The sequence below is a fragment of the Falco biarmicus genome, chromosome 4, assembly GCF_023638135.1.
Source record: "Falco biarmicus isolate bFalBia1 chromosome 4, bFalBia1.pri, whole genome shotgun sequence".
NCBI classification, from domain to species: Eukaryota; Metazoa; Chordata; class Aves; order Falconiformes; family Falconidae; genus Falco; species Falco biarmicus.
The window spans coordinates 99,684,082-99,710,387 of NC_079291.1; the positions used below are offsets into that span (position 1 = coordinate 99,684,082).

Consider the following 26,306-nt stretch of genomic DNA (forward strand, 5'->3'; position numbering starts at 1 on the left):
GTTGCTATATGTATCACAAAAGAAAGCTTAGAGTTATTATAGATGTTATTTTAGAAATAATTGAGAAAAGAAATATTGAGTCTCTGTACATAGAGAGATTGGAAGTGTGTGTGTGGCACTGCTGTCATTAGTCAAATATAGACAAGCGGAATGAGAACTAGAATAATACTTCAAAATGAATAACTACATCAGGCAGAAGTCCAATGATTGCTTTATTAAAGCCTTGATGAGTGCCAAGCAACTCCTCAGCTATACCAAGGAGCTGTACAAAATGTAAATTCAAGTATTTTATGAAACACTGGAGGAGGAAGCCTACGTTACATGGAAGTGAAGGGGGCTTTACATTTTTTAACTCTTGCCCACAGTACTTGTTTCCTTGCCAGCTAGTTTGGGAGAGATCAGAACACTGAAATGCTGATTACTGTCTTTTTCCATCCCCTTGAATGTACATGTGAAAATACAGAGTGTTTCCATTAAGACCAACAGTCAATATCAATGATTTGCAACTGTCTTGCCTCCTTCTCTGATCTGAAATAGACTGTAGTCATTAATGTGTTACTGACAGCTGGAGCTGGGTCACAGTAAGAAGGACGAAGAAGCAAGACAGTCATAGTAATGGCTTTTAGCATATGTTGACAGAGCTGTAGTGTCGCTTTCTGCACTCTGCTCATTTCTCAAACTGCTTCTGTTCACCAACCAGAAAAAAGAAAAACATTGAATTTTATCTAGTGACAATATTGAAAGCAAATGCTGATGTTCCTTTACTGAGAGATGGATGGATAGTGTTTCTCTGCTTACTATCAAGGGCAATAGTTGCAACTGTTTTTTGGTGGAACAGATGAGTGCTTAATGCCAGCTCTGGTTTAAGGAAAGCTCGGGAGCCTGAGACTGTGGCATGAATAAGAGTGGGTCCAAGCCTGTCTCCATGTCCTGAGCCACCTCTCACTGATGCTCAAATGCTAAACAAGTCTGAGGTGAGTTTCATAGCTCCTAGTTCATGGGGTCTGGATGGAGCAGGATCAGCAGGACCATACAAGTCCCAGTCAAACCTGCCAGCTGTTGTCCTGAGTCTGATTGTCCTGAGCACCTGGGTTGGCTGGTCTTGTCCTCCGTTCCCTTCCAGTGTAGTTGTAAATGGAGTTCTGGGCATGGCAGATACTGCTGTCACGTTAATAGATGGCACAGAAGTACTTCTGCTACATATTTTTTCCGTAGTTGTTAAAAGACACTAAGCTATTACTGGGAGAAATGACAAACAGCAGGTGAGCAACCTTTTTTACTTGCACAGCTGGTAACCAAGAAAGATGCCATTTGGCGGTATAGGGACAGCTTAAAGATCCTTCCCCATATTGAAAAATTTGTCAATCAGGAAATCAAAGCAAAATGTAGAGCATGTCCTAATTGGAAACTTTCGTAGGCTGAGATCTGTCTAATACCTGGGGTTCTTGGTGGTGCAGAACCAACTGTCCTGAACCTGATAACTCTTTCTCTTAACCGATTTGTAAAACTTCCCTGAGGCACCTCTGCAATGAGGAGCAGAGATGAAACCGTATGTAGCCAGAGGCAAATCTTGCTGCTACTTGAATGCCTGGAATGAAAACCTTTATATACAGAGGGATGGTATGGGGATCTTTACTGTGGGTAAACAGTCATAAGCGCTGTTCTTGCTTGACAGGGTTATGTGACTCATGAAGGTAAACACTTAGATATGTTGCAAACGGGTGATGTTTTATTAGTGATTCTGTGTGTGTGTGTCTAAGGGGAAAGATGGTGTGTACAAGGGAGAAATTAACAAGCAAAAAAGGGAAGGAGGGCATTGTGAAAGCAGTTTTGAAAGGAAAAGAAAATATTTCCAGCAATAGCATCTTTAATCACAAGTTAGAAAAGTGGCTTTTGCATTGCTGTGACTAAGTTCAGGCTTGGTTTTTAAATTCTATACTTCTAAGTAAGTCCATATCATGCAGTAACTTCACAGTAACCCCGATAAAGCTGTCCACTGGCTGTCCTGAGGAGGCCTTCACACAGGATGGGACTAAATGGCGTTGTGTCTTATGTTGTACAGTTGTAAGCAAATACTAACAGTAGTAAACAACTGTATCAGCTGCTGGTGCTTCAGGCTCTGCTGACTGCTTGCATTGGGAGGGTACACAGAATAACATGTAATATACACAGTCACCTCGGTGTATTGAATTTCTGACATGTGCCTCAATAGCCTGGGAATCAATAGGCAGCAGCTGCAGTGGACCTCTGGGCACTGCACAACCTTCACAACCCTAAACCCTGCTATTAGCAGGGCAGGAGGTATGGACCTCTAAGTCTTCCTTAAACACTGATGTTTTTGGGCAAGCAGTGAGAAAGATGCAAAGCTTCTCTGGATTTTTTTTTGCTAGGCTGTGTAGTCCTCCCAGCACCATCTTGCTTGTTGCTAGGTCACTGATGTGTAAATGTGGAGAATGTCTGTAGTGGAGCACTGGCAGTAAGTGATGAGATCATGTTTGGGAACACAAGGTGGACATCCAGTCCAGTGTTGTTGGCAGAAAAGATATTTGACGTTTGTGACTTGCTCTAAACAGCATCTAGAAGTTAAGAACCCTCAAAGGAAGGAAAGCCAAAGCTCTGGGACTAGCATCAGCCCAGCAGTCAGGTCAGCAAAGACAGACCTCGTGCCCAGGAGAAGAGACCTGATGACAGTGCTGTTGCAGGAGGAGGAAAGCGAAGTGGAGATACCTCATATCAGTGGGTTTGCTGGCTGGCAGACAGCCTCACTGCTTCAGTGCTCAGAGCTTGTTGCACACTTAGTTTTCAGGGCTCTTGCAGAACAAAGATGACTTTGGAAGGAGGTGAGGAAGGAAAGAAGGTGGAGAAGGAGGATCTTAGCCTCTTCATGCTTATGCTGTAATTTCCAAGGAAGGAGGTGAGGAACCAGCTTTGGAGCAACTCCAAGTGTTTGGGACAGAAACAAGGAGCACCTGAGCTCCCTTCCAGCAGGAACAGAGCACAGCAGTGACCATATCCTCACAGTGCCTGTAAATGGGGTATGTACTTGTGTCAGTGAAATCCAAGGACATTCTCTCTGTCTGTCTAAAAGCTATTCAGCCTTTCAGAGAGATGAGTATCACTCAGAAGAGGGAGAATGACAGATTGCTTTCATTTTTCAAAACCTAGTTGGACATGAGTATTTCTGCAGAAGCACGTAGTATGAATGTACGCCCTGAAGTTTCTAACAGGAAGCAGGCAACAACAACAACAACAACAAAAAAGCAGGTGAACTGTTTGCACTACCAGTGTTTAAGGCAAAACAGAACCAAGTTAGGTTAGTAAGTAAACTTGCTATGAATCAACCTCTGGTGGTGGTAGGAAAATGAAGATAATCCATTTTAAAACTGCCTTTAATCTTCTTCCGTGACAGGATTATTTTTAAATTCCATGATCTCAATGCTGTTCACTGCTGTCTGTGGGTTATGGGACACACAACTGCATACAAGTGAGAGTGTAGCAGTCTTCAGTGAAATAAACCCGTTCTGGCGCTGCGTTGTGACAGAGATTTATGCCTTGTACCCCCAGTCGCAGTGCACATGCCTGGGATGTGAAAGTAGAGACTGGCTCTTTGTTAGAGCAGCTGTGTGCTATTTACATGTCATGGTGGGATGGAAATACATTGCCCATAGTCCCCTGTCCCCCCCACATACAGTTGTAAGGATACAGGGTGCACTGCTTCAACACTCAGCAGAGTAGCCCAGCCTTGGTAGAGAAAGAAATTTTTTTTTCCTTTTTTTTACTTAAGTCCAGGAGGGGGAGAGAGAAAGGAAAAGGTTATTCAAGATACCTAAATAGATTTCCTTTGTGCAGGACTACATAGGTCAAAGTAATTTCTAGCTTGATCTTAACTATTGAATGCTGCCAGGCAGTAGCAGTAGGTCAATATGGGAGGAAAAAGCCCACAGCCCTCTCTGTTTCCCTGGATGGTTTCATGATGCCTCCAGATCACTGTTGAAACAGTGTGGCCTCGGGGGGGTGTCACCTCAACTACTGGTACATTTTCACTCCCAGTCAAGCTGCTGGGAATGGTGGGATGCAGAACACCACTCCTAAGGGACTCCCAAGTGCCAGATCACCACTGACTCAGAAATCGCAAAAGGGGAACTCTCAAGTCACTTGGTTTGGGGCTGAAAGTGAAGGTTGTCTCATTTCACTAACTTTCCTCATTGCAGGGAGTCAGCTTATTCTCATTGTGGGATGAGGAAGTGAGTGACCTCCAAGGTGAGGGAACACATGACAGAAGAATTTGCTGGAGATGTCTGGAGTCTTGTAGATCAAGGATAAAATGGAAGCTAAAAGGCCTAGACATTCTCCCTTAACCCTTGCAGTTTAATAATGGGATTTGTACTTGGGAGCCTCCTCTCACCACACATGCAGTATCACTGTCTGCTTACTACCCTGTGCATACAGTGTTCAGAAAAGTGTGAGATCTATCTGACTTGAAAAGCCTGGTTTGCATGCTCGGTCAGGCCTGAACCTTTGCTCAGTAGCCATCTCCTGAGACTGGAAAACATGGTGTTTTCATCTTTAATTTTTACAGCTTTAGCGGTACTTAGAAGAACAGTAGATGTAACTCCCTCCTCTCATACGCCAAAGAAAGCTGCTGGGAGGGAGGTGCAGAACTTGAAGTTACCTAGGATTATAGATACTATGTTCTTTACAAACCCATTAAGAGCAAACCTGCAACTCCAGACCTACCGTCATTCCTCCAGTCATTTTGTTCTGAACTGTGCTGCTTGTTTAGGCTGCAGGCACTGCAGGGCAGATACCTTACTTTTTGCCCAACATACAAGCAGCTGGGATTTCAGCCATGTTTTACTCTGTGTGCAAGGACCACCAGCTGGTGAAACAGTCCATGCACAGGGCATAGTTCAGTCCTCAGTTGATCAAAACAGGTCATCCTGTCCCAGGGCGTGTGGCTAAAGAGGAATCTTTGCCTCATAAATTTGGTTTGATAACCATTTCTGCAGGACGGTGCAGCTGAGTGGGAGAACAGTAGCACCTTCTAAAGTTGTGGCGGTATCCATGTCACAGTGGTGCCCGAAGTCCTACAGCTGGACAGCTGTCATATAGACAGATTAGACACTGCTCAGGCTTATGGATATTCACTTCTAAGGTTTCCTGTGGACCTTCTGCTGCTTGAAATATCCCTCCATGACTTCCCTCTGAAGGTGTACCATAGCATCTGTCTTGCATTGATTCTGCTTATGAATTCACTACCAGTATTTTTAGCAATGTTTTGTTTTCTCTAACAGTTTCCCATGTGAGTACTGAAGTCAGGCTAATGTCCAGCGCTTGAGAAAATCTCACCACACTAGCTTTGGCTCTTTCTATAATAATGTATATGTCAAATCATCAATTGTTAAAAGCCCCGAGCTACATTTTCAGCTAGTAACATGCCTCCTATTTTCATGTTTCTGTGGCACCAATGTCCTTCAAAAGTACTACCATTGTAGCCATGGTGCTCTAAGGAGATTTAAGGGAAAAAGTCTTTTATGAGATCAGCCAGTGTAAATGGCAAAAACAGATGAGCCTTTAGATATAAAAAATGTCAACTTGATCTTACTTTTAAAAAAAGCCCCTTCCTATGTTGTGTTTTCCTCAGACTCTCATTACCTTTCCTGAAAGCAATGCTAGATCAATAATGATCACTTTTCTGGGAATCGTTTTCTAATGCCAAGAATCTGAATATCATCAAGCAATTATAAATTACAGCTGAGGAAACTAAGGCATAGAAAGGACAGGTGATTTGCCTGTGTGGGTGATTGAGTCAGTCATAACTCAACAGCGCTTGTCTTTGTGTGCTGGGTTTTAACTACTGAACATCATCTCCTTCCACCAGGATATATGCTGGCTTCAGATTAATCCTTCCCTAAAAAGCTTCTGAGTTTTTCTGTCAGCTCAAAATATTTGGTCCAGATCACAAACTTCCTATAAGTTAGTGTGATATGCCCTGATCCAATCCAACTATGGAGTTATGATTTGTTGCAAGTCCCAAAGGTACCAGGTACACCTGTAATGAAATTACAGGGGGCTGTTTCCCCCAAGGATCAAACTGCAGAAATGTGCTATATTTAGTGCAAAGAAAGGAGCTTATTAAGAAGTTATAGCTGGGTGGGCAGTCAATCCCTACTTAGTTTTCTACTCTGAAGGTGAATGTGGACAAAAAATTATTTTTGTTTCTGTGAAGTTTTCTGTGCTGCTAGTGGGAGATGGGCAGGGCAGAGCTACAGCAGTGCTCCTGACTTCTCAGGAAATCTCCTGTAGAAGTGATGGCTCCAGCTGGAGCAATAAGCCTTCAGGTGCCATCACTCCAATCACTGTCGTTGGAACTAATGGGTAACTCCCTGGCTCCAACGTGCAAGGGAGTCAGCCCTACAGCACGGCTACTCTCTGCTGTGAAGGGAACCGGGCAGTTCTCAGGCATTGCATGCTGCTGTCTACCCTCTGCAGTGTTGCAAACTTACGCTTAAAAGAAGAGGGCTGTTCTCATGTGTTTGCAGTTATCCCAGCTTAAGTCACTGGGAGAACACACTACTTACTGTTAGTAACTTTGAAACAGATCCTCTACAGCCCAGCTTCCATGTGGCTCTTCAAGAACCTGGGAGAGTGAAATAATAATAATAAAAAAAATTAGCTAATTTAAGCATAGGTCTTTAACTCAAATACCTCAGTTAGGATCCTCATCCCTTTCGACTCCCCCAAAGTGCTGGACTTTCATAGGTTCCTGCTTTCAGCCCCTTTCTGCAGAAACAGGTTTTCTCCCTCAGTGCGCACAGAGCTGCAGGAGGTTGTTGCAAGCTGCCTCTCTGTGAAGTGCCTTTGGGTTGAGTCACTTCAGCTTCCACCAGGCAGCGGAGAGGTTTCCAGACTCCTGCTGCCCAGCTTGGCATATGCCGTGTCACACTTGGCTGCCCTGTAAACCTGGCTGCCAGTGCCTGAAATGGCAAATGCTTCTCGGATGTGAGCTGCAGGCAGAGCATGGAGGGAGAGTCTGCTGCCCCTGAGCAGCCTGCTCGGCAGTCCTGCAACAGCTGCTCAGGGAGGGACTGGAAAAGCTGGTCTGAAATGTAAGTTGAAGTCTTACGTATGGATGTGTACGGATGAACGTATTCCTTTGGTACTGTAGCTGTCCAGTCCAGACCGGGTGGTATCAGATGCTAGCCTTCTGAAATTGAATTAACTTGTGCTATTCCAGGGTGAGCTTGGTCCATAATATTTTAGACGACAGCAGACATTGCACAGAACATTATCACTCTCACAAAGGGTGGTAGAGATGCAGAGTGAGACCTATGAGCCAGCTAATAAAAGGCATAATGAAGAACAAAAAAAAGCTGCTAGTCATTGCAGAGATATGTTGCCCCCAGGAAATTAAAAACATGATTACCCTAGCACATGCAATAAGCATCTCCTTTGTGTCCACGTAAAAGCACTGAAGCGTCTGAAATATTAAGAAACGGCAAAGATGCTTTTTAAGACCCCCCCACCCCTTCAGCTGCTGACAAGTGGGGGTGAAAAAGATGAAATACATCAGCCCGACTATTGTGCAACTTTATTTACCGGAGAACCCTGAGAATAAATGCATGCATCAGTGAGCACACCTGTGTCAGGGCTGCCAGGCAGCTGCCGCTCGTTAGCTGCCGCTCATTACAGGGGAGAGGCGCCAGGTCGGGCGGTACGGCCGATGGACGGCGTGCCCGCCCTGCCTTCCCCGTGCGGCCGTTTGCTCAGCGTCAGCCGGTGATCGGGGACCCGCAGGAAGGCTGGTGCGGGTCCGCGCCCGGTGCGCGGCGGCAGGCGGGGGCGCGTACCGCCCGAGCGGACCCCCCCGGCGGAAAACGTACAACATCTACACAGGCGGGCTACTTGCTGGCCGCCCCCCGCCCCCCGTGCTGGCTCGCCCTCGCCACCCGCGGCTGGCGGGGGGGCCCGGCGCTGCGCCCCGCGGGGCCGTGCGCAGGCGGGGGCGGGCAGCGCCGCTCCCCCCGCCCGGCCCCGCCGCCGCCGCATGCACCGCCCGGCGATAAAGCGGCGGGGAGCCCGGCCGCGCTCGGCAGCGCCGCTCCCGCCGGCCCCCCCGGGCCCCTAGAGCCGAGCCGCTGCCCCGGGGGGCGGCAGCGCTGCCCCTGCCGCGATGCCGGGCTGGAGGAAGAGCCTCGCCCTGTGCCTGCAGCGGATGCAAGAGGACGGTGAGCGCGGCCGGGGGAGAGGAGGCTGGGGATGCTCGGGTTTGCCCTCCGCCTCGCTTTTTCCTTATTTTTTAATTTCTTTTTGTGGGAGGGGGGCAATCCTCTGCTGGCGTGGGGCTCTGTGAATGAAGGGGGTGGAGGGGAGATGTTCTTCGTGCTGGTAAACTTTGCTGCAGCAAATCTGTCCTTCCATCCCCGCGCTGCCTTGGGCTCAGGTCCCCCCGTCCCCCTCTTCTTGAAGTGGTAGGGACAAGCCTGAGTGCGAGGTGGCTGAGCGGTCCTTTCTGGATATCTAGAGGGGCTTGCAGCATCTGAGCTCTAACTTTCTAAAGCTACTGGTGCTGCTATTTTCAGCCGGTAATTTTTCTCAGTGCCCAGCTCCAACTGGGGATTAAAGGGTTTGCGAATTGTACGGAGGACGTGTCGCGGTAATTTGATTCCTATTGTTCTTCTTACTGTTGCTCCCAGTGACTGTGAATTATTTTGTTTACATGTTCAAGAGTGTGATGTTAAATAAATGCTGGACCTGCAGCTCATAAAAGCCGAGAGAAAGCACCCACAAGGTGGCACAGCATAAGGGAGGCTCAAATCCTGCACTCTGGCTCTTGGATTTATAGATGAACAGGGATGCGAGTGGTGGGGAAAGTTTATGTCTCCGAAATGAAGTGCAGCTCTAATGAGCCCTAGTAAGGCTCAGGTGGAGGAGCTGATCTGGGATGGGCAGAGGTAAGCAGGAACGTGTCATGCCAGTTTCAGCTGCTTTGCTGCAAGCAGTTAACGACTGGGTTTTCTTATGCATCCTTTCCCCTGACTCCCTCTCTAGATCGTGCACTGCTAAGCAGACGTACTAGGTATCTGAAGTGGCACTGTTGCATCATTTGATGCAAGTAATACAAAAATCGAGGAGTTCTCATGTCCTGCTGGTTAATAAGTATGGAGAGAAACTGTGCTGTTGGATGCCCTGTAAGGTGTCAGGACAGAGCCATTGAGCTGTTGAGTCTTTGTAATGTTGCTTCCTTGCTCCCACTGCTTTGGGAGAACACAATTTCTGATGCCGGACCCCTCTGGGACCATGGCTTCCACTCAGAGACTCCATCCACCTGGGACAGAGCTGTTAAAAATCTTGTCCTGTAGAAGAGTAAATCGATCCCCTGTTTGCCACCCTGAGACCTGTTGGTGTGAATTTGACCCTGTTATGGTGCAGTGCTTTGTAATGCTGCTCTGCTGCAGCTGATGGGGATGCTCTTGCACCACTGGACCAGGGATGGCTTCAGGGGCCTTATAAAACATCTACAGCATACAAGCTCTTGATGTACAGCTGTACTGGGTTAGTGTGTTTGCCAGGTTACTTTCCCTGTGACTTCATATGTACGTACTGGCTCTTGTCTCTGGGGTCTGTGTAATGCCTTTTCTCATTGTCCCTTCCTCTGATTTCAGTCCCAGCACTGCGGTAAGTCTGTGACTGGTGTGCATCCCTTCAAGTATGTTGGGCATTTTCCCTGTTGACGTTGCATTTATTTCCACAGATGCCTCAAGAGTAGTTGGTCTTTGGAAGTTACCATTTAGTTAATCACGGAATGGTTTATCTGGAGGAATAAATCTTGCAGGCTCAAGTTGATGTATTGTGTAGAGGAGGAGGTGTATGCTAAAGAACGTGCTGTGAGTTTGTAAGGAACTCTTCCCCCCGCCCCCCCTTTCCCTGAGGTGACCAGTTTGATGGTTGTATTACAGCATCTAACTCTGCAGGGGTAGCAGAGGAGGTACTTGGTAAGGTTTTTGTAGCACTGCAGTGTTAACAGTTATGGTGTGGGGTTTAGCTGGATGCTCAAGAAGGCTTCACATCATGTCATGTGTAGCGCTGCCAGGAAATCTCAGCAGGGTTCTGTTCAGATTTTGATTTTGTAAGCCAACCTCCAAACAGTCTATGAAGAAATACTGACTTCTGGGTTTCCTTACTCAAAACAAGTTATGTCTGCCTTGTTGGCATCTCCGTGGCTGTGCAGATTTGGTAGGTTTTGTTTCAGATATCTAAGCCGGGGAGCTTCTCCCCAAGGCATGCATGCTGTAGCCCATCAGAGTGTTAACTTCCTCTGAGGACCGCAGTCCTCAAGTTCCTGAAGGAAATGTCGGGGCTTTCAGCAGAAGCACTGTTGTGATTAGAAGAGTGGTATATTTTGGTTACTGAATATTAATGTGATGAGCATCTCTTGCAATTTGCTGCCATTCAGTGCTGGGTTGGAAGCTTCGTTAATCAGAGTTGGTATTCAAAAGGTCAGCCACGGTAAGTCACATAGGGAAATACAAGGTATACATGAACTGTGCTGAAGTATGATTGCCATTTCAAAACATCACCCATAATGAGTTCCCTTATGCATGTTTTGCCTTAAAATTCCTATTCCTTGAGGAATGGGGGTGACCCCTGACCAGAGTGTTGAAGTTCTTCATGCTGTAATGTATTGTTATTCCCAACCACAAGAGGGTTGTACATGGGATGCGTTACTCCTTGCTCTGTTTCATGTAGAAAAAAAATATTTTGTGTTTATGGGTTTGGAGATTGCTGGTGGAAAATGTGTTCCCTCCAGCCTGTACTGATAACAGCCCTGCTGCTCCTAAGTCAGGGGGTTGATTTGCTTCTCTCTGTGTGGCTGTGGAGTTGTCTCACACCTGGGATCGGAGGTTAGAGCATGCAGCCTGGCAGTTCTGTCCATTGCTGTATGTACAGAGCTGTGCAGCCAGATCTTGTGCTGATTTACCTTCCTGACAGCTAGTCCTCTCTCAGGGCAGCAGCGAGAGCTAGCTGTTCATGCCAGACCCTTTGCCATCCTGATTTCCTCCCCCCCCTTGTGCTGCTGTTCTTTATGTGAGGTCTGCGGGATCTGCACTGTGTTCTTGCTGCTTCCAGTAGCACAAGAAGCAAAGGCTAATTTCTGCTTTGGGAGCATGAATGTATGTGGGCAGGTGGGAAACTCTCTAGGGATTTTGGCACATCTGAGTGGTTGTGGAAACTGGATGCCTAGGAAGGATAAACTATCTGCAGACTGAGCAGTGTGGAGATGGTTTAATCCCAACTGATGAAAATAAGTGTTATCTAGATGCGTATGACTTGTATAACATGGGTCACAGTAGTGGGCAGACACTCTTTGCTAAACTGGAGACCTCTTTCTGCTTCTGTTGGGAGGGAATACAGAGTCTGAGTAAATTTAGGTTGTTGATGTAATTCCCCTTCTTCCTCCGCATGGTTTTCCTTCAGTAAAACCAGAAAACTTGACTCTCACCTTAAAACTCCAGTATGATGCCTTATTGAAAAAAACCAAAACCCCAAACAAGAAACCACAAAATCCAAGCCTGTAGACTGTTGTAATGGGATTAGAAGATATGAAGTGAGTTATCCACCCGTTGCATGAATTGTGGGGCATCAGGGAAGGGTCAACACAGACCTGCTCGGAAAAGTGACAATATTGCAGGATTGCGATGCTGCTGTTTGCTTCCTTCCCTTGTGTAGTGCTCCATCGGGTTACCTTGGAAACAGTTGTAGGAGCACACGGGTATTTTGCTGCTGTGCAGCCATGGGCAGCGGTGTCCTGCGGTGCGTGGGGAAAGGGAAGCCCCTCCTGGTGCATGTTGATGTGCAGGATGAGGGCAACAAAGTAAAAACCCGCTGCAAGATCTCCCTTTCTGCCTGCCTTATCTTGCTGCAGGTGTAATTTGGCAGGACCGGGACCCAGGGGAAAACTTAGCAGGGGGGTGGTTTTGCATGGTTTTGGCAGAGCTATTTAAATTTTTATAATGGGAAGGTAAAAATATCACAGCAGTCTGTCTTGAGGGGCTTTATAACAGCTGGGCTATAAACATCAGCTTTTTATTCTGTCCTCAGAACAGCATATTGGGATGTTTTGCTCCATACCTGTGAAACTATAATTATGACTGGAAATGGGATTCTCCTTGATGTATGTGATTAAGTAAAGAAGAAACATTCCAATAAGATGGATATTTGCTAGTTATGCATGACTAGCTGAAAATTAGATCTTTCATTGAGTTCCATGTTATTTGTGATACGCACATGTGACGTGTGGAATAACTAAAATAGAGTAACTGTTAAAAATGATGTGAATTGTGTTCTGTTTTCTTACTCATCAACATTTTGATCTTGCAAGCTGTGTGGTGTGCATAACTTGAAATCAGTTGAACTATTCCGCTGCTTAAGATTGTTTGCTCTTGTGCTTGCCACATCAGAAATAATTCGGTTATTCAGAATTCAGGTTTTTGTATTTATCACGCTGTCTTAGGACCATCTTTCAGTGCCAGGTTGAGTGTGTTCAGTTTTAATACGTTGCCTTACAGCGTCCTTTTGTCCAAACCTACAATGATGGGATCTATTTTACTGGTACTTAATTTTCAGTGAAGAAAATCAGCTGGGTGGCTGTTGCTTAAATAGTGTGCAATTGAACTGCTCTGCAGCTGAAGAGCTGTTATGTCTATCTGCTGAGTGCTGTGTATTAATATATTCCTGCATGCGATACTCTTACAGTGCATCCAAGCTTTGTCAGAGACGAGGACTTGCACGCACAGCGTTCGGGAATTTATGGGCTGCTGTTTGTTGGTAATACTCATTATACAGGCCACTGCTTTTAAACAAAGTGTAAAAATAGAGGTTCTGACCCTCCAGTGAAGTGTGGTGGGGAATTAGGATCGCTTGAAGGCTGTGGTGGTAATGCTTAAGGGATAATGGTCATTCATCAAACTGATGGGACAGCCAGAGCAAATCCTGCTAGGCTTTGATGGGGTCTTTTTTTGTTCATTAATATGTTGATGTGGATTTGGCATCCATCGAGTGCGGGAGTAATAGCTGCACCCAGCGCTCTGCTTGCCTGCTCCCCTCCTTGCTGGCTGTCACACTGCACTGAGTTTGGGCTGCTGCTTTTGATCCTGTACTTCAACAATCATCAAATTTAGCTCTGATTGAGAAGTTGTGTGCAACTTGGGGATGAGGCCACAAAGGTTTTACAGAATGACTCTAAAGCCTCGTTGGAATTCAGTTAAAGACAGATTCATCGTTTCTCTGCTTTTGAAGTGGTCTGCCAGATTTTACAATCCAAGTGTCATTCTGTATTCACAGAACTTGGCTGTACGAAAGTGGATGGACACTGTGCAGTTCTGCTCTCTCTCGCTTAAGCTGTTATATTCTGTAGGGCTCCTTGCAAAGGAGTCTTAGCAATATTGAGTGATGCTGCTCAATGCTGAGCAAATGCATCACCTGCAGTGGTTTGGCATGCTCTCCCTTTAGAGGTGCCAAGGTTGGAAAGTGTGGAGGGAACCTTTCAGAAAGCTGAAGACCTTGATGGAAACTATGAATTGTGGTAGCCAGGAGAATTTCATGGTGAGAGGAACTGCTAGATCCATCTGGATTCAGGCCATGCCTGTTGTTTTCCAGTCCTGTTGGTGTTGCTGCGGGCTCATGCCAAGCATATTGGAAAAGCATGTGGGCAATTCCCAGGAAATGGGCATGGTCTTTGAAACTGCTCCAGTCTTGACCTGTGATTGCAGCTGCTGACTCAGGGGTCTTCTGATGCCCTGGGCTGCATGGAGATGAAGATTGCTGAGGTTAAACTGGGGTGTGTGGCAAGTTTGAGGTAGATGATTTGCTCCACCTTTTTTTTTTTTTGTTGTTGTTGTTTACTGTTTGTCTCTTCTAAGTAGATGCCAAGTGCAGGGCAGCTGCTTAGTTATAGCCACAGCCAGATCCTTGTTGAGCCAAAGTCAGGTTGTCTCTATAGGCCTTCCTATGGGTGTCCTGTTTTAGAATAAAAATGACTATTTTGTTAATTATTTGACTTTATTACAGTGCAATAAAACTACTTACTTTGAAACAGAATTGAATTTATAGAGGTATAAATATAGTAGAATAATTATCAGGTTATAGTTCTATTGAAAGTATCCCTTTGAAGATGAGCCCTAAGACAGTGAATTGGGCATTTTTGGAGCTCTGCATCACATAATTGGAGCCATTTCTTAAAAAGTGAGTCCTAACACTGAAGTTCAGAGCAGTGATCTGTGCCTGAAAGGCTTGTGTAATGTCTAGAGCAAGTAAAAAACTTGCTGTGTTTTTTCCCCACAGTGATCTCTCTTCCCAGAGAGGCTGCACATCTGTTCCAGTGGATGCTGGAGATGACCCCGCGTGTATGGGAACTGCTCCTGCACGCACATCTTGGGCCAAATGCAGTTAGACCATGTAAACATCTGTTTGTGTTCCTGAAATAAGTACAGCTACTGTGGATTGACACTGGTGTAACTGGGGTTGGAGTCTAGGCGGTATTTGATCTGGAAAAATAAGTAAACAAGTCCCATTCTGATGGCCTCTATAAATGGCAGCTTCTCTTCTGCAGTGATTGGCCTGGGATAAAACACCTAGTCTTGGAAGGGTCTGCATTTTGTCCACTTATACTTGATCTTCTCATGGACTCCTTCCATTGAGAAGGAAAGTAATTCCACTGTCAATTTAAAATTCGGGTAGGATTGTTTTTTTCAGCCCTCTTGTTTTGTCAAGAGAATGAATTGGCTTCCCCCGCCCCCATTACCCCTGCTTTGTCTTTGGAAGATGAAGGAATTCACATAAGATAACTAAAACAAATTTTACAATTATGGTGATTTCCCTGTTACTGACTTTACCCCTCATTAATGTTAGATGAACTTGGCATCTAGTAATTACTGGCTGTTGTTTTTTGAGCCAGAACTGTTTTCTATCTCGCTGGTTCCATTGATAGCATTGAGAGAGCTACTTTCCACTGGGAAATTAGTTTGATCAAACCTACTTTCTTTTGACAGCTTCAGGTATTTTGCATCAATATCAGTCTGGATTTAAGGAGAAGGGGGCTCCCCTGTACTGTTTGAGATCAAGGAAGTGCTATGTATTAAGATGTGGTTAGATCCATCTGTGTATTTAAGTAGGGGTGTCAGTGACCCTGGCAGCTAAACTGCTGTGTCTTGATGAATAAAGACCCCTTGCTGAGGCTGCAAGATAAATACAGTTCTATGCTTTTCAAGTTGTCTATGAAGTAACACGCTTTTTTACTTAACAAATTTATTTCTACCGTGAACAACGTATTACAGAGCTTTTGTTTTAGCAGTTGTGTTAACCTTGGTTGCTGCTTTGTTGCCAGAGTCGGAGGCTATTCTGAGTATTTATTTGGGCTATAGGTGTTGTCACTTTTTCCTGTACATGTGATTCTATTAGTCATCTTGGTGACACTTCATTCATCTGTGCAGAGAGGAAAAAAGGTCCTGGCTCACATTTGCGTATTGCCTTGTACAACCCAAGAGGGAATCTGCTACTAGAGGCAAGGATTACATCAGGTTTGAGAGATCTCACTTGGGTCCTATGGGATGGTGCTGAGATTGGCCTGTGGATTTTTTTCTTCTGTCTTCCATTTTTTTTTTTTTTTTTTAAAAGGTAAAATCTTTTCCTCTCTGTTCTTGGAGCAAAGTTTAGGTGGTCCTACAGTGTCTGGGCACAAAGGGCCTGTGTCTTACCTTTGGTCCCAGTTTGACAGGAGCAGTCCCCACAGAAGTAGCATGTAGACTTGGGGCAGGAGGCTTTGTCTTTGTTTGCATCCCCTTGCAGCAGAGGCTTCAAAGGTTTAGGAACAAATGAGATGCAAAGAAATGAGGAGAAAAATAAGAGAATAAGGCAAACTATCTGGCAGTGTGACAGTTTTACAGAAATAGTGATTGTAAGTTGTTCTTTTCTTACTTAGTACCAACGTGCTTTCCTGATGCAGGTTCAGTCTGTTCTGTGTGTGTCCTGGGAAATGATGTTTCCAGGAGCGGGAGCTCCCTTACTAGAACTACCTTGCCCAGATCTATTGCTTTTGACTACTGGAATTTGGGAAGTTCCCAGGGGCTGTCAGAGCGGGATGAATTTAGCAGAGCTGGGAGGATGACTTAGTAAATAATTGTAGCAGCTTAGTATCACGTAGTCTCAAGCCTATGTGTTAATCCTGAACAGAGGGCACTATTGGGAAGGAGTATTTTGTTTCTACGTTAAATATTCTTTTGCTTACTTTCATCTTGGAACAGGAGGTAGTCATTCTCATTGTTGTACATGCAGTCATGTCCATAAAAAAACCCCCTCCCTTTGTGATGGGAGGGCCGGTAGATCTGTGTGAGCAAGGGAGTAGTGCTGCAGTGCTGCCTCTCAGTTTTCTTCCACCTTGGGAACATCATCTCTTCACCCTTCTTCTGTCTCTGGTTTTCCTCTTCAAGCTGGGGAGTTATGTGGTCTCTTTGGCTGGCAGTCTTCAGTGACTTAGAAAAAAACCTCACGCCCTCATGCCACAAGGTCTTGTTCCTGCAGGATGCATCCCTCTAGGTCCCAGGAGGAGAGAGAGCTACTCTGTGCTTGGTGAGGGGCATGGCTGCTCAGAGCTGGTATGTGGTTGACCCGCACACCTTATATGAGGGATTTGGATATAATCAACAGCTCCTTGCCTCTTCTGTACCTCAGTATCCAGAGATGATGTGATTTTGTGGATACTGTCAATGCTCTCATTTGCTTCCTTATTTCTGTCAATGGCTAAGGCCCTTTAAACTGCATGAGTTTTTTCCTTAAATAAGAAAGTCTTTCTAGACCAATAAGAGGGAGTGGGGAGCAAAGGAACAAATCTTAAGACCTTATGCTTGGTTCCAGGAAAAGTGAGCAAATGACCAGTAGCAGAGGTGTTAGCAGCACTAGAGGAGATGGGAGATGAGGATTAATTTAACTCTGCGCTGCAGAGATCAATACAAGTTGATGGAGAGTGAATGAGTATGAAAGAAATAACTTGGTGTTCCTGCCTTTTTTATTTTTTTAAAAAACATTTGAAAACAGTTTTTGAATGACTTGCTTAAATTGGCCTTTAACACACGAGCCACAAGCTGTGGAGGTTCCTTCTTGATGGGCTGGAAGGTAGCTGCATATAATGCATTTGGGCTCTGTCCCCACATGGGGCTGGAGGCTGGTGTTCTGTCTCCAATTTTCAAATAAAAGCAGAGTTCAGGCATGCTGCGAATCCTGTGGCATGCACTTAAAGAGGTGCTGGGAGCATGCTTCAATTTACTGGCCATATTTTGCTACTCCATGTTTCATGGGCTTTGCGTCCTCTTTTATATCCCTTCCTTGTGTAGTACCACCTGGTAGCGTCTGTGTTCTGCAACACATGAGGTTGTAGTCCAGTGGTAACTACAGCAATTCCAGTGTGGCTGGCACTTATTAATTAGTCAATTAGTACTGGGGATTGAGCCACAGGCCTGTGCCTAGCTCTATTCCTAACTGAGTGTGGGGCTTTGAGCAAAATCAAGCTATCCTTTAGTTTCTCACAGTGGTGGGGGATTCTATCTGTCTGTTGAAATTAATGGGACTGAGGAGTTCTGTAAACCTCTGCATGCCCCAGCCTTCAGGTCTGCAGAGCATGGGTAATGACTACACTTCAAAAGGTTTTTGATGCTCAGATCAAAACATGTTAAGCAGAGACAGACAGACATGAAGTCACACTCAATAACTGCACTTTCATTACATCTTCATACTCAGAATTATGCCAACTGTGGCAAATATCTGGGAAAAATGACCAAAATGTGTTAGAAAATGTCTTCCTGGCACAGGGTTGCAAGTGCATTGCAGCACACAGCTGACAAAGTTCTGTTTCAGTGGGTAAAAATTTCCCTTTACAGTAATGATCTGTGTTGTGAGTTTACCAGCTATCTAATCTCGTTTCCATCCATTACATCCAGTGATAATCCTCTAGGAAAGTAGGTGCTGTTAGCAGTGTTTCTGTCAGCCTGGGTCTGGCCGCACATCTAGGCAACCTGCCTTTGAGGAATTTCAAAATTTGCCCTAGTCAGTCATGCTGCTTCCTCAGCCTCTGGAGACTGCATTTCAAATATAACACAAAGCTGAGCTGTCTGTCTTGCTTATTTAATTGTATTTATTCTTTTTCTTCCACCCACCACCTGCCAAGGGTGTTTGGCCGTGTAAAGGGATGGCTCCTGGGTTGTTTTTTTGAAATAGCCATTGTAATTGGCTTTTTGGCATATCCTGTCCTACTTTAATATAATTCCTTCACTGTCACCGTGCATACACAGGGGCTTGTTAGTAAGTGGGCTGGGGATCGGAAAGCAAAAGCTCCGCAAACCAGGCTGCGATGCTTGGTTTCTGTAGGGCTTGCTGTAAGGTGAGGCTTGCTGGCTGTAGCGTGCCCTTGCCTGGGGACGGGCTGTGCAGCTGCTGTGTGCCTCTAGCTCGCAGTCAGGCTCCTCCGTAAGGAACCCTCTGCTGCTCTGGCAGGTGGCACTACCTCTGCACTTTGGGGGTGCCCCTTGCCAAGGGTCACATACTGCCACTGTCTGGGAGTAATTCAGTGACGGGCAACACCGCAACGAATTCCATCCAGTTTCTGCCTCTGAATAATTAAGAGGGAGTGTGGCTTTTGGCCAGGGAGTGCTGTCCTCTGCCACCCATCTGCTTCCCTGACTGTTGCTGAAAGCAGCTGCTCCTCTCCAGGGGCTTCCCAGTGGGGGACACAGATTTCTGACTACCCTTCATTGCCTTGCTGCTGGCTTATCTAGTGAGTTTGGAGTCCTCAGGGTGCCGTTTTTCTGTGCTGCTGCTTTCCTGCAAAATCATGGCATGATGTTTAATTGCAAGCTGCAACATTGGTGCTTGGTTTCAGTGCAGCGGTAAAGGGTGCGGAGGTGGGAGTGAGGGATGGGAATTGGAGAATTGCGAAGCAAGGGGGCTTGCTTCATGGTTATCTCACTCTGCAGCTGCGAGTTTTTTACAGAAATCCAGCTCTTGCACAGCTGGTATAGGCTGGAGGTGCAGTTCAGTGGTGTGCAGGGAGAGCGGCGTTGAATTACGCTGCGGGGGGGTTGCTTGGGTCTTGGCATGATGGGCATGCTGTCAAAGCCCCTGTGTAGAAGTGGGAGATCTTTTCAGCAGGGTGTAAAGGAAAATGACTGACAAAGCAGCCCTTGCATTACAGGGGCAGGTGGCGATGGCTGCCTCTGCACCGTTTCAAAACAGCTGAGACATTCCCTCTGTGTACGAACATGTGCACATTTTTCCTTATGTGAATTTAACTCTGGGGTGAATTGGCTCTTGAGGCTTATCATAGCCCCTGAGTGTAACGGTATAATGTAATGCTGTTATTAGCTGCGCCCAGTACAGCGAGTGGGGTAGCCCAGCAGTAGAAAAACTCATTTATGCAGCCAAGTAACCAAGAGAATGGAGGTGGTTTTTTGGATAGTGCCATGGCTGGTCCAGTTTATTACAGGGCAGCTTTCTTCTGGTGTATGATATTCCTGTTTCACTGCAAGAGAAAACAGATGGGGATCTGCTCAACATCCACGAAAACTCCTTTGTTGAAAGGTGTCCGCTTACCAGGAGGTGCTTGCTTCCCACCAAGAGTAAGTCCATCTTTCTGGCCAGTTGTGGTGACCTAGCTTTGGAAGGGGCCTTTAGGGTCTACTTTGCCTGTGAGATGTTACAACAACAGTCGTCCAGGATCATACTGTTTCAGGAGCTCATTGATTTGTAGTGGAGGGAAGTGAATTAAGACGATGAGTCACTGACCTATTCGAAAATGAACCACCTCCTCAGCGTCATTAGGAGCTGGTAATAGATCATCCTGGACAAGAGCTGGTGAAAGGGGGTTAAGGGGTGCCCTCGTGCCTGCTGTTGCTCTATATTGTGTGTGACTGCTGTTGTACTCGCTTTTTTTTATGGGTGAAGATGTGGCACAACATGCCTTGTATATGAAAAGCCAAAAGCATCTTTAAGTGTAATTGAAATTGTAATAGTCTAATAGTTATTAGTCCTGCAGTAATTGTTACAGAAAAAGAATAATGTGGTTAAAATTGTTACATATGCATGTTACTCACTGGGGGATATGATGTTCATATTGATGTTTTTTTTTCTCCTCTAGTCAGGATCTGCTTGGGGTCATTTTTGTTTGCTAAGACACTTTCACACCTTTGCTCATCAGTCTGCAGCTCCAGGTTATGTTACAGCATACATATGCTGGATGCTATTTGTTCTCCTCATTATCCCTACAAGCGCTTTAGTCCAGCTCCAGGTGTGTGTTTCTTTAACGAATCATGAGTAAGTTATTCAGAGCTGTGGGGTCTCCAGTGTCAAGTCTGTGTCCCATCACCTGCCATCCTATATCTCTGCTGCTCAAGTGCACTATTTCTCTGCACTGTTATCATTAAAATACCTCATTCTTCATAGAATAACTGCTTGTTACAAGTGCCCATATAAAACTAAGGTTGTACTGTACAGACCTGTACAACCAAGCCATAGTTATTTGGTCAATTACTGAAATTGCTGCTGAAATCAAGTAAAACAAAGCTGTGGGCAGATCAAGAAAACCTCAGACACAGCAAGCCTGACGAGCCTCCGCGCTGAGGCCTTGCAGACTCCGTACAGAGCTTATGGCCAGTTACTGGCCGTGACAATACCACGTCACAGGGCTGCGCGGTTACACTGCTGGAAACGGTGAAGATGCACCAAAGAGTTATCAGCAAGAAGGAAAGAGGCTGGTGGGCTGGTGCTGTTTTGTCCTGGGAGGCAAAATTGGGGATACGCACCCTGTGCTTAAGGGTGGCTGTGGGCTTTCTGTTGACCTGCTGGTCTTGGATGTTGTGCCCTTGCTGAGGAGACATGGCAGTGGTGGATAGTGGGGCTGGAGCTGGTGTAAAGCACCATTAGAGAGCTCCTTTGGTAGGGGGGATGTCTGAATCATCTTGCAGGCAAATTTCCTGCAGCTTTTCTTCTCCGCAACCTTGTACCTGCCCTCTGCTCCTCCCTACCTGGGCTGAGCTGCTGCTTGCTTGTTCTGGGCTTTAGGTAGCCACAGGAGGTGTGGAGAGGATGTGGAGGTCTGGCCTCTTTATTAATTTGTAAAATACCCTAGGATCTTTCTTTGTGAGAGGTGATTTTAAAATTTTTTATTTTAAAATTGGATAACACTGTAATGATTTTTTTCTTCTTGTAATGTAGATTAACAAACATGCGCTCAATATTTGCTCTCTTGCTATTAAAATGTCAGTCCCTGCTTCTTGATCACTTTTTTCCCATCTCTGGTACCTGCACAGGGCTTTGGGATAATAAAGTGGAAGTCTGCTACTGAGGTATCTTTTATAGGTTTTATGCCAAGCTGTGACTTTGGGAGTTCAGTCAGTGTTGTGTGCAGATATGATCAATAAAGCTCCTAGTTATGTACTTTGCTATTAAGTCATAGTTCATTGATTTAAGGACTTACCAGGAACTAGGGAAATAACATGGTTAATTAAGTTAATTGGATGGTAAGGTCTACAGGGATTGTGTCTTTCCGTGTGCTGTCTGAAGCACCTCAGACGCCTCTGATAACTATAAAATAATGACTTCTTCTTTCCACACGCTGACGGTTTAAACTATTTAGTTGCTTTAAAACTATTTGCATTTCAAGGAAACTAATTTCTACATGGGCTGTAGAGTTATGGCTTTGTAGCCTTTGGCTTTAGAGGTTCAGATAAAGATGGAGAAGGGATTTCTAACAGGGTTTAGCTAAATGATCCCAAGGAATCTGGATCCTTGTATTTGTTTGCCAAGATGTTTTGCTAAGTGGTTACCTATGCTGTTAGCAAAAAGCCTGTGGGGCAACTTGTAGCGTGTTGCTGTTTTGTATCTTGTCTTTGGAGTTAACTTTAATTACAATCTTCTTGCCATCCAGCAAGGCCTGTGAAGAAATAATATATCAGGCTCTAGACAGACCTATTCTGTGGCATCTATTTTTCAGGGAAATAAGTAAACAGATCTCCCTCTGTCTAAAATGGAAATTTATTTTGGGTATATAAAGTGAAATTTAGCACGGAGGTATTTTTCTGGAGCTTGTATTTCTTCTAATTTATAGCTCCTCTTCTTTTCCAAGTGAACTGGAGACTTAAACCTTCCGTTATGCATCTGTAATTTATGTTTTCAAAATTTTACGGTTGTTATCTTTCAATGTTTTTATGAAGCTCTGCTGTGGAGGTGCTCAGATAAGGTGGCATATTAACTTATAATCCCAGTTTTGCTTCTAGTGAATTGGCCAATACTTATCAGAAACATTCTCCCTCAGTGTGAGCTTGTTCTCATGTTAATTTATTTAACCTCTTTTGAAGAATTAGGCAAGATGGGCTTGGAAAGATGGACTGGATGAGGCTATTACGCAATGGCTGGAAAACTGTACTTGGGTTTACCTGCATAGAGGTTTGTTGTTGCTGTGGTCAAACAGATTGTCTGGTAAAAGTCCACCCTTGCTTTAATGACTCCTTGAAGGAAAGGAGAACATGCTCAATCTGTTTTTAAGATGGTACCAAGTTGTAAGCTGCCGCAAAAGTATTGGTGAGGAAAGCATGGGCTTGGTGATCTCTTGAGACACCTTCAGGAATATTTTCTGATTCCCATGGCTTTATAGGAAAATCAAGGAGTAAATGATACAGAGGATGCATGGGGACTGCATTTGGCCCTTGTACAAATGAGGGCTGCTAATTTTCTTCCTGGTATTCACTTAGAAAAAAGGGGGGTGAAGGAAGAAAGCACTTCTGTGCTGCTTGGCAATGCACCAATCAAGTGAAGAAATTTCTTGAAATTGTGTTTATCTATAAGTTATCTTGAAACTATTGATCCTTTTAAGTTTTAAATTTATACTGGTGCTATCTGTGCCTCCTGTGTCACCCTTTCTGCATGTTCTGGAGCTCTTCCCCATGTTTGCAGTCCCATAGGAACTAAAGAGTCATCTGAACCTGGAAGTTAAACAGTTTGTTTTGGGTTGTGTGTGTGTGTTTTTCTTTTCTTTGGTTATGTTTTCCCCCCTTCCAGCCAGAAGCTCAACACCTTTTAATTTCAGAATAAGTCTGCTGCCTCAAATCCAGTTGTGGGGCAACTTAGCATTTTTCCTCTTGGCTTGGCTGTTGGTTTTCTTATTGCTGTTCTTCAATGTGAAACAAACTGTCATACACAATTTTACTATACCATCACAGATAGCACTATGGAAATAAATGACCCATTCTCTCTTTTTGCCCCACCGATTTGTCTTGTCAAGAAAACACTTAATCCTAAATCTTGCTGGTGAAACTTGTGTGTACTACTCTGCTAAATGTTGATATGAAGTGGTGCTTTTAAAATTAATTTCTGTGTCAGGAACTTGGTTTTCAGTACTTTTAAAATTACAAAATGGAAAGCAAAGCTTATTTTGCATGTGGCTGTTTTTTGGTTGTTTAGTTTTTTTCCTAAGAGGAAATACTTCTTTTACAAGAATGCCTTCCTTGGAAAAAGCCACTTGCTTCTTCCTGGGAGAATGTGTAATTGCTGCATGTGGTTGGTACAAAACCAGAGATATTGAAGAAATGCCAACCCAACAGTAACTGAACTCCATGAGGACAGGTCTTCTGAAGCATCTAAAGTGTTGCATGGTTGGAAGCAGGAATTGGTGGGTGTGATGGGGTTTTCTCCCTGTGGGTGTGTGTGTTAAAATCTGGCCTGCAGAAACAGCTGTCACTTGAATGAAAGACTGTCTCCTTGCCTGCCGTGCCTTGAAGTATGGGTAATCTTACTGTCATCAGTGGCAAATTTATTGTCTGTACTGTGATTAGATGGAGGACAATGGAGCTGTGCAAGCAGTGCAGTGCACCTTGCGCTCTTGCATTGCCATCCCTGTGGACAGGAGCAGCAGAGGGGAGGGGGATGGGGTGGTCTGCCATCAGTTCATTGTGGGTTTTGGCAGTGAGCATCTATTGCTCTTCACCAGTTCCCTTCAAAGCTATTCTGAGATATGCATGACCAGATATATAAGGCTTGCTCTTCCCAGTGTTTAAAGGTTTCTAGGTGTTTCTGCAAACGCCTCTCCAACTTCTCCTCCATCTCGCCCCTAAATCCCATTATGCAGGGGTATGCCAGCAGCTGCAAGAAGCTCCTGTAACTAGCTAGCTAGGAGAGCCAGTCTGCTTTACTGGCTCTTCCCAATGTTAGCAAAACCCCTTTTCTCTCCAGTTTCAACTTCATGAATGTTACAGGCTCTCAAATTAGTTTTGAGAGCTTCTGATTATGTGTGGAGCCAAAGCAGGGCAGGGGAAGCGATGCTTTTGGAGGGCAGGGTGAGGGCTTGCTCAGGGCTCATTTGTTTTGCCTCTTCTAGAAACCAGTGGACATCTTAAGTTTCCATTTCTGTAAACCCAGTGGAATACAAATCTCTGTGGTATGGATCAAGGAGCTTTTGGCTTAGTTTTCTGACATAAGTATTTTAGATGTAAAGAATTGCGCTACTCGGGCTGCAATCTTGCAAATTACATGCAGAGCTGAGCAGGTCTGTCCCTTCTTCCCAGGCTACTGAGGCACCTGGGAGGCTGCCGCTTTACTCCCGCTCGATAACGGTTAGTGGAGTATATACTGGCCACATTAAAGCACTTCTGTAGCAGCATAGGTGTTCTGCTAGCTTTATTCCAGTGGTGCAATGCTGGTGTGGGCACTGCATTACCTGTGTGGGTACAGCCGGCTTTCAAATGGCAATCCTGAAATCCTCTTTTCTGGCAACAGTGATGGCTGTCATCACAATCTTTATCCCAAGGGACACGGCAAGCATAAACCTATCTCTGTTTAAACCCCTTGTGCACACTAAAATGTCTTTGCTCCTACGTATCTCTCTGCATGCAGCTGCTTCTCAGACTGCAGCTTCATCTTGAACTGTGAGATGTCCTGTATTTCCCCAGGCTGCAGGAGTTACTGTCACTGGAAAACTCCCAGTGGGATTCCTGTAGGAATGACAGTGTTTGCCTGAGTGTTGCAAATGTTTGTGAGAGGGATAGACACCAGTGTGGGAGAAGAGGAAGGGGCTGCAGGGAAAGGAGCTGAGCAGAAGAGCTGGTGCTGATCCTCTTGCCCAGCACCAGAAGCTGCATGAGGCAAAATGCTATTGTTGGTGACCTATGATGGAAATCCCATGACATCTGGAGGAGGAATGCTAAGGTGCTTCTGGAGGAGAGAGATTGCTGGTGAGAGTGGAGAGCTCTTGCAAGTGCATTGCTCTTAAGCAAAGTGGAACTTGGAAGTTGAACCTGGTGAAGGGATGTGAGATCAGGTAGGTGCATTTGCTCTATGAGCCCCCAACTCCCCTTGCCTCCATCCTGAATACCTGCTCAGTAGGGAGCCTTTTGAAGGAGTCATTTTACTTTATCTATATGCGTAGGCTGTCTCAGGCAAAACACCAGAAATCCCTCCAAAAAACCAAGAAGAAAGAGAATAGTAAAGTGCCTCCAAACTACTCCCAGGTGCTGCCTCTGCAGTGGATACAGCTTCCAGCAGCAGAAATCACTGCATTGCAAACAAGCAAAACAGAGGAGCTTGCACCTGGGTACTGAAATAAGCTACAAAACTCAAAATAAATCCTTGCAAGCAGCTTGGCAACAGCTTGTTTAGTTCTCAGGATTGTTTTTTTGGGAGGAATGAAATGAAACAAGATTTAAGCACTACTACAAGTTGGTTTTTTTTTTTTCCTAGTCTTTCCTCACTGTGAGTTATTCTGCAGCAAACTGCTTATGTCTGGTAGTAAGATTTGGGTGTAGAGAGAGGAAATAAATTTGAGGCAATTTTGAATTGGGGCTATTTTGAACTGACTTGGGAGACTGAGAAGTGCAATGTGTCTTCACTTGGAGTTTCAAATAGATCTTGGGACAATTGTCCCTTTTGTGCCCTGGCACCACCTTGGTCTACTCTTCCAGTGAGTGTTTCAATCTTCCCTGTCCACAGAGTCTCTGTGGTAAACACCAGAGATGCTCTTGCTTGCCCAGCAGCCCCCACTGTGTGGATCAAGCCTTTGTCTGTCCAGGGCTGCTGTGACCCAAGCAATTTGTCAGCCAGATTGTCTCACTGCTCTGCGTGTGCACTTAGGCAAGGTACTTGAGAGTCCACAATGGACTTGAAAGCTTACCTGCTGTCTTCTCTCAACATTGGCAATGCTGAAGTGTCCAGCGTGACTCACTCCACATTATTCTCAAGGTTGTTATGGACCTTTTCTGGGGAGTTTTCTCACT

The 26,306-nt window shown here is 45.2% G+C and overlaps 1 protein-coding gene across 1 annotated transcript in view; it reads left to right on the plus strand.

Annotated features, from left to right (window-relative positions):
- Positions 1-8,074: 8,074 nt before the first annotated feature.
- The window catches only part of GRIP2 (glutamate receptor interacting protein 2), a 285,003-nt gene continuing 266,771 nt past the window's right edge, over positions 8,075-26,306 (plus strand). The window contains exon 1 of the mRNA XM_056337728.1: positions 8,075-8,228. Within this exon, the coding sequence (XP_056193703.1) occupies positions 8,174-8,228 (55 nt within the window). The 5' untranslated portion in view covers positions 8,075-8,173. The remainder of the gene's footprint in view (positions 8,229-26,306) is intronic.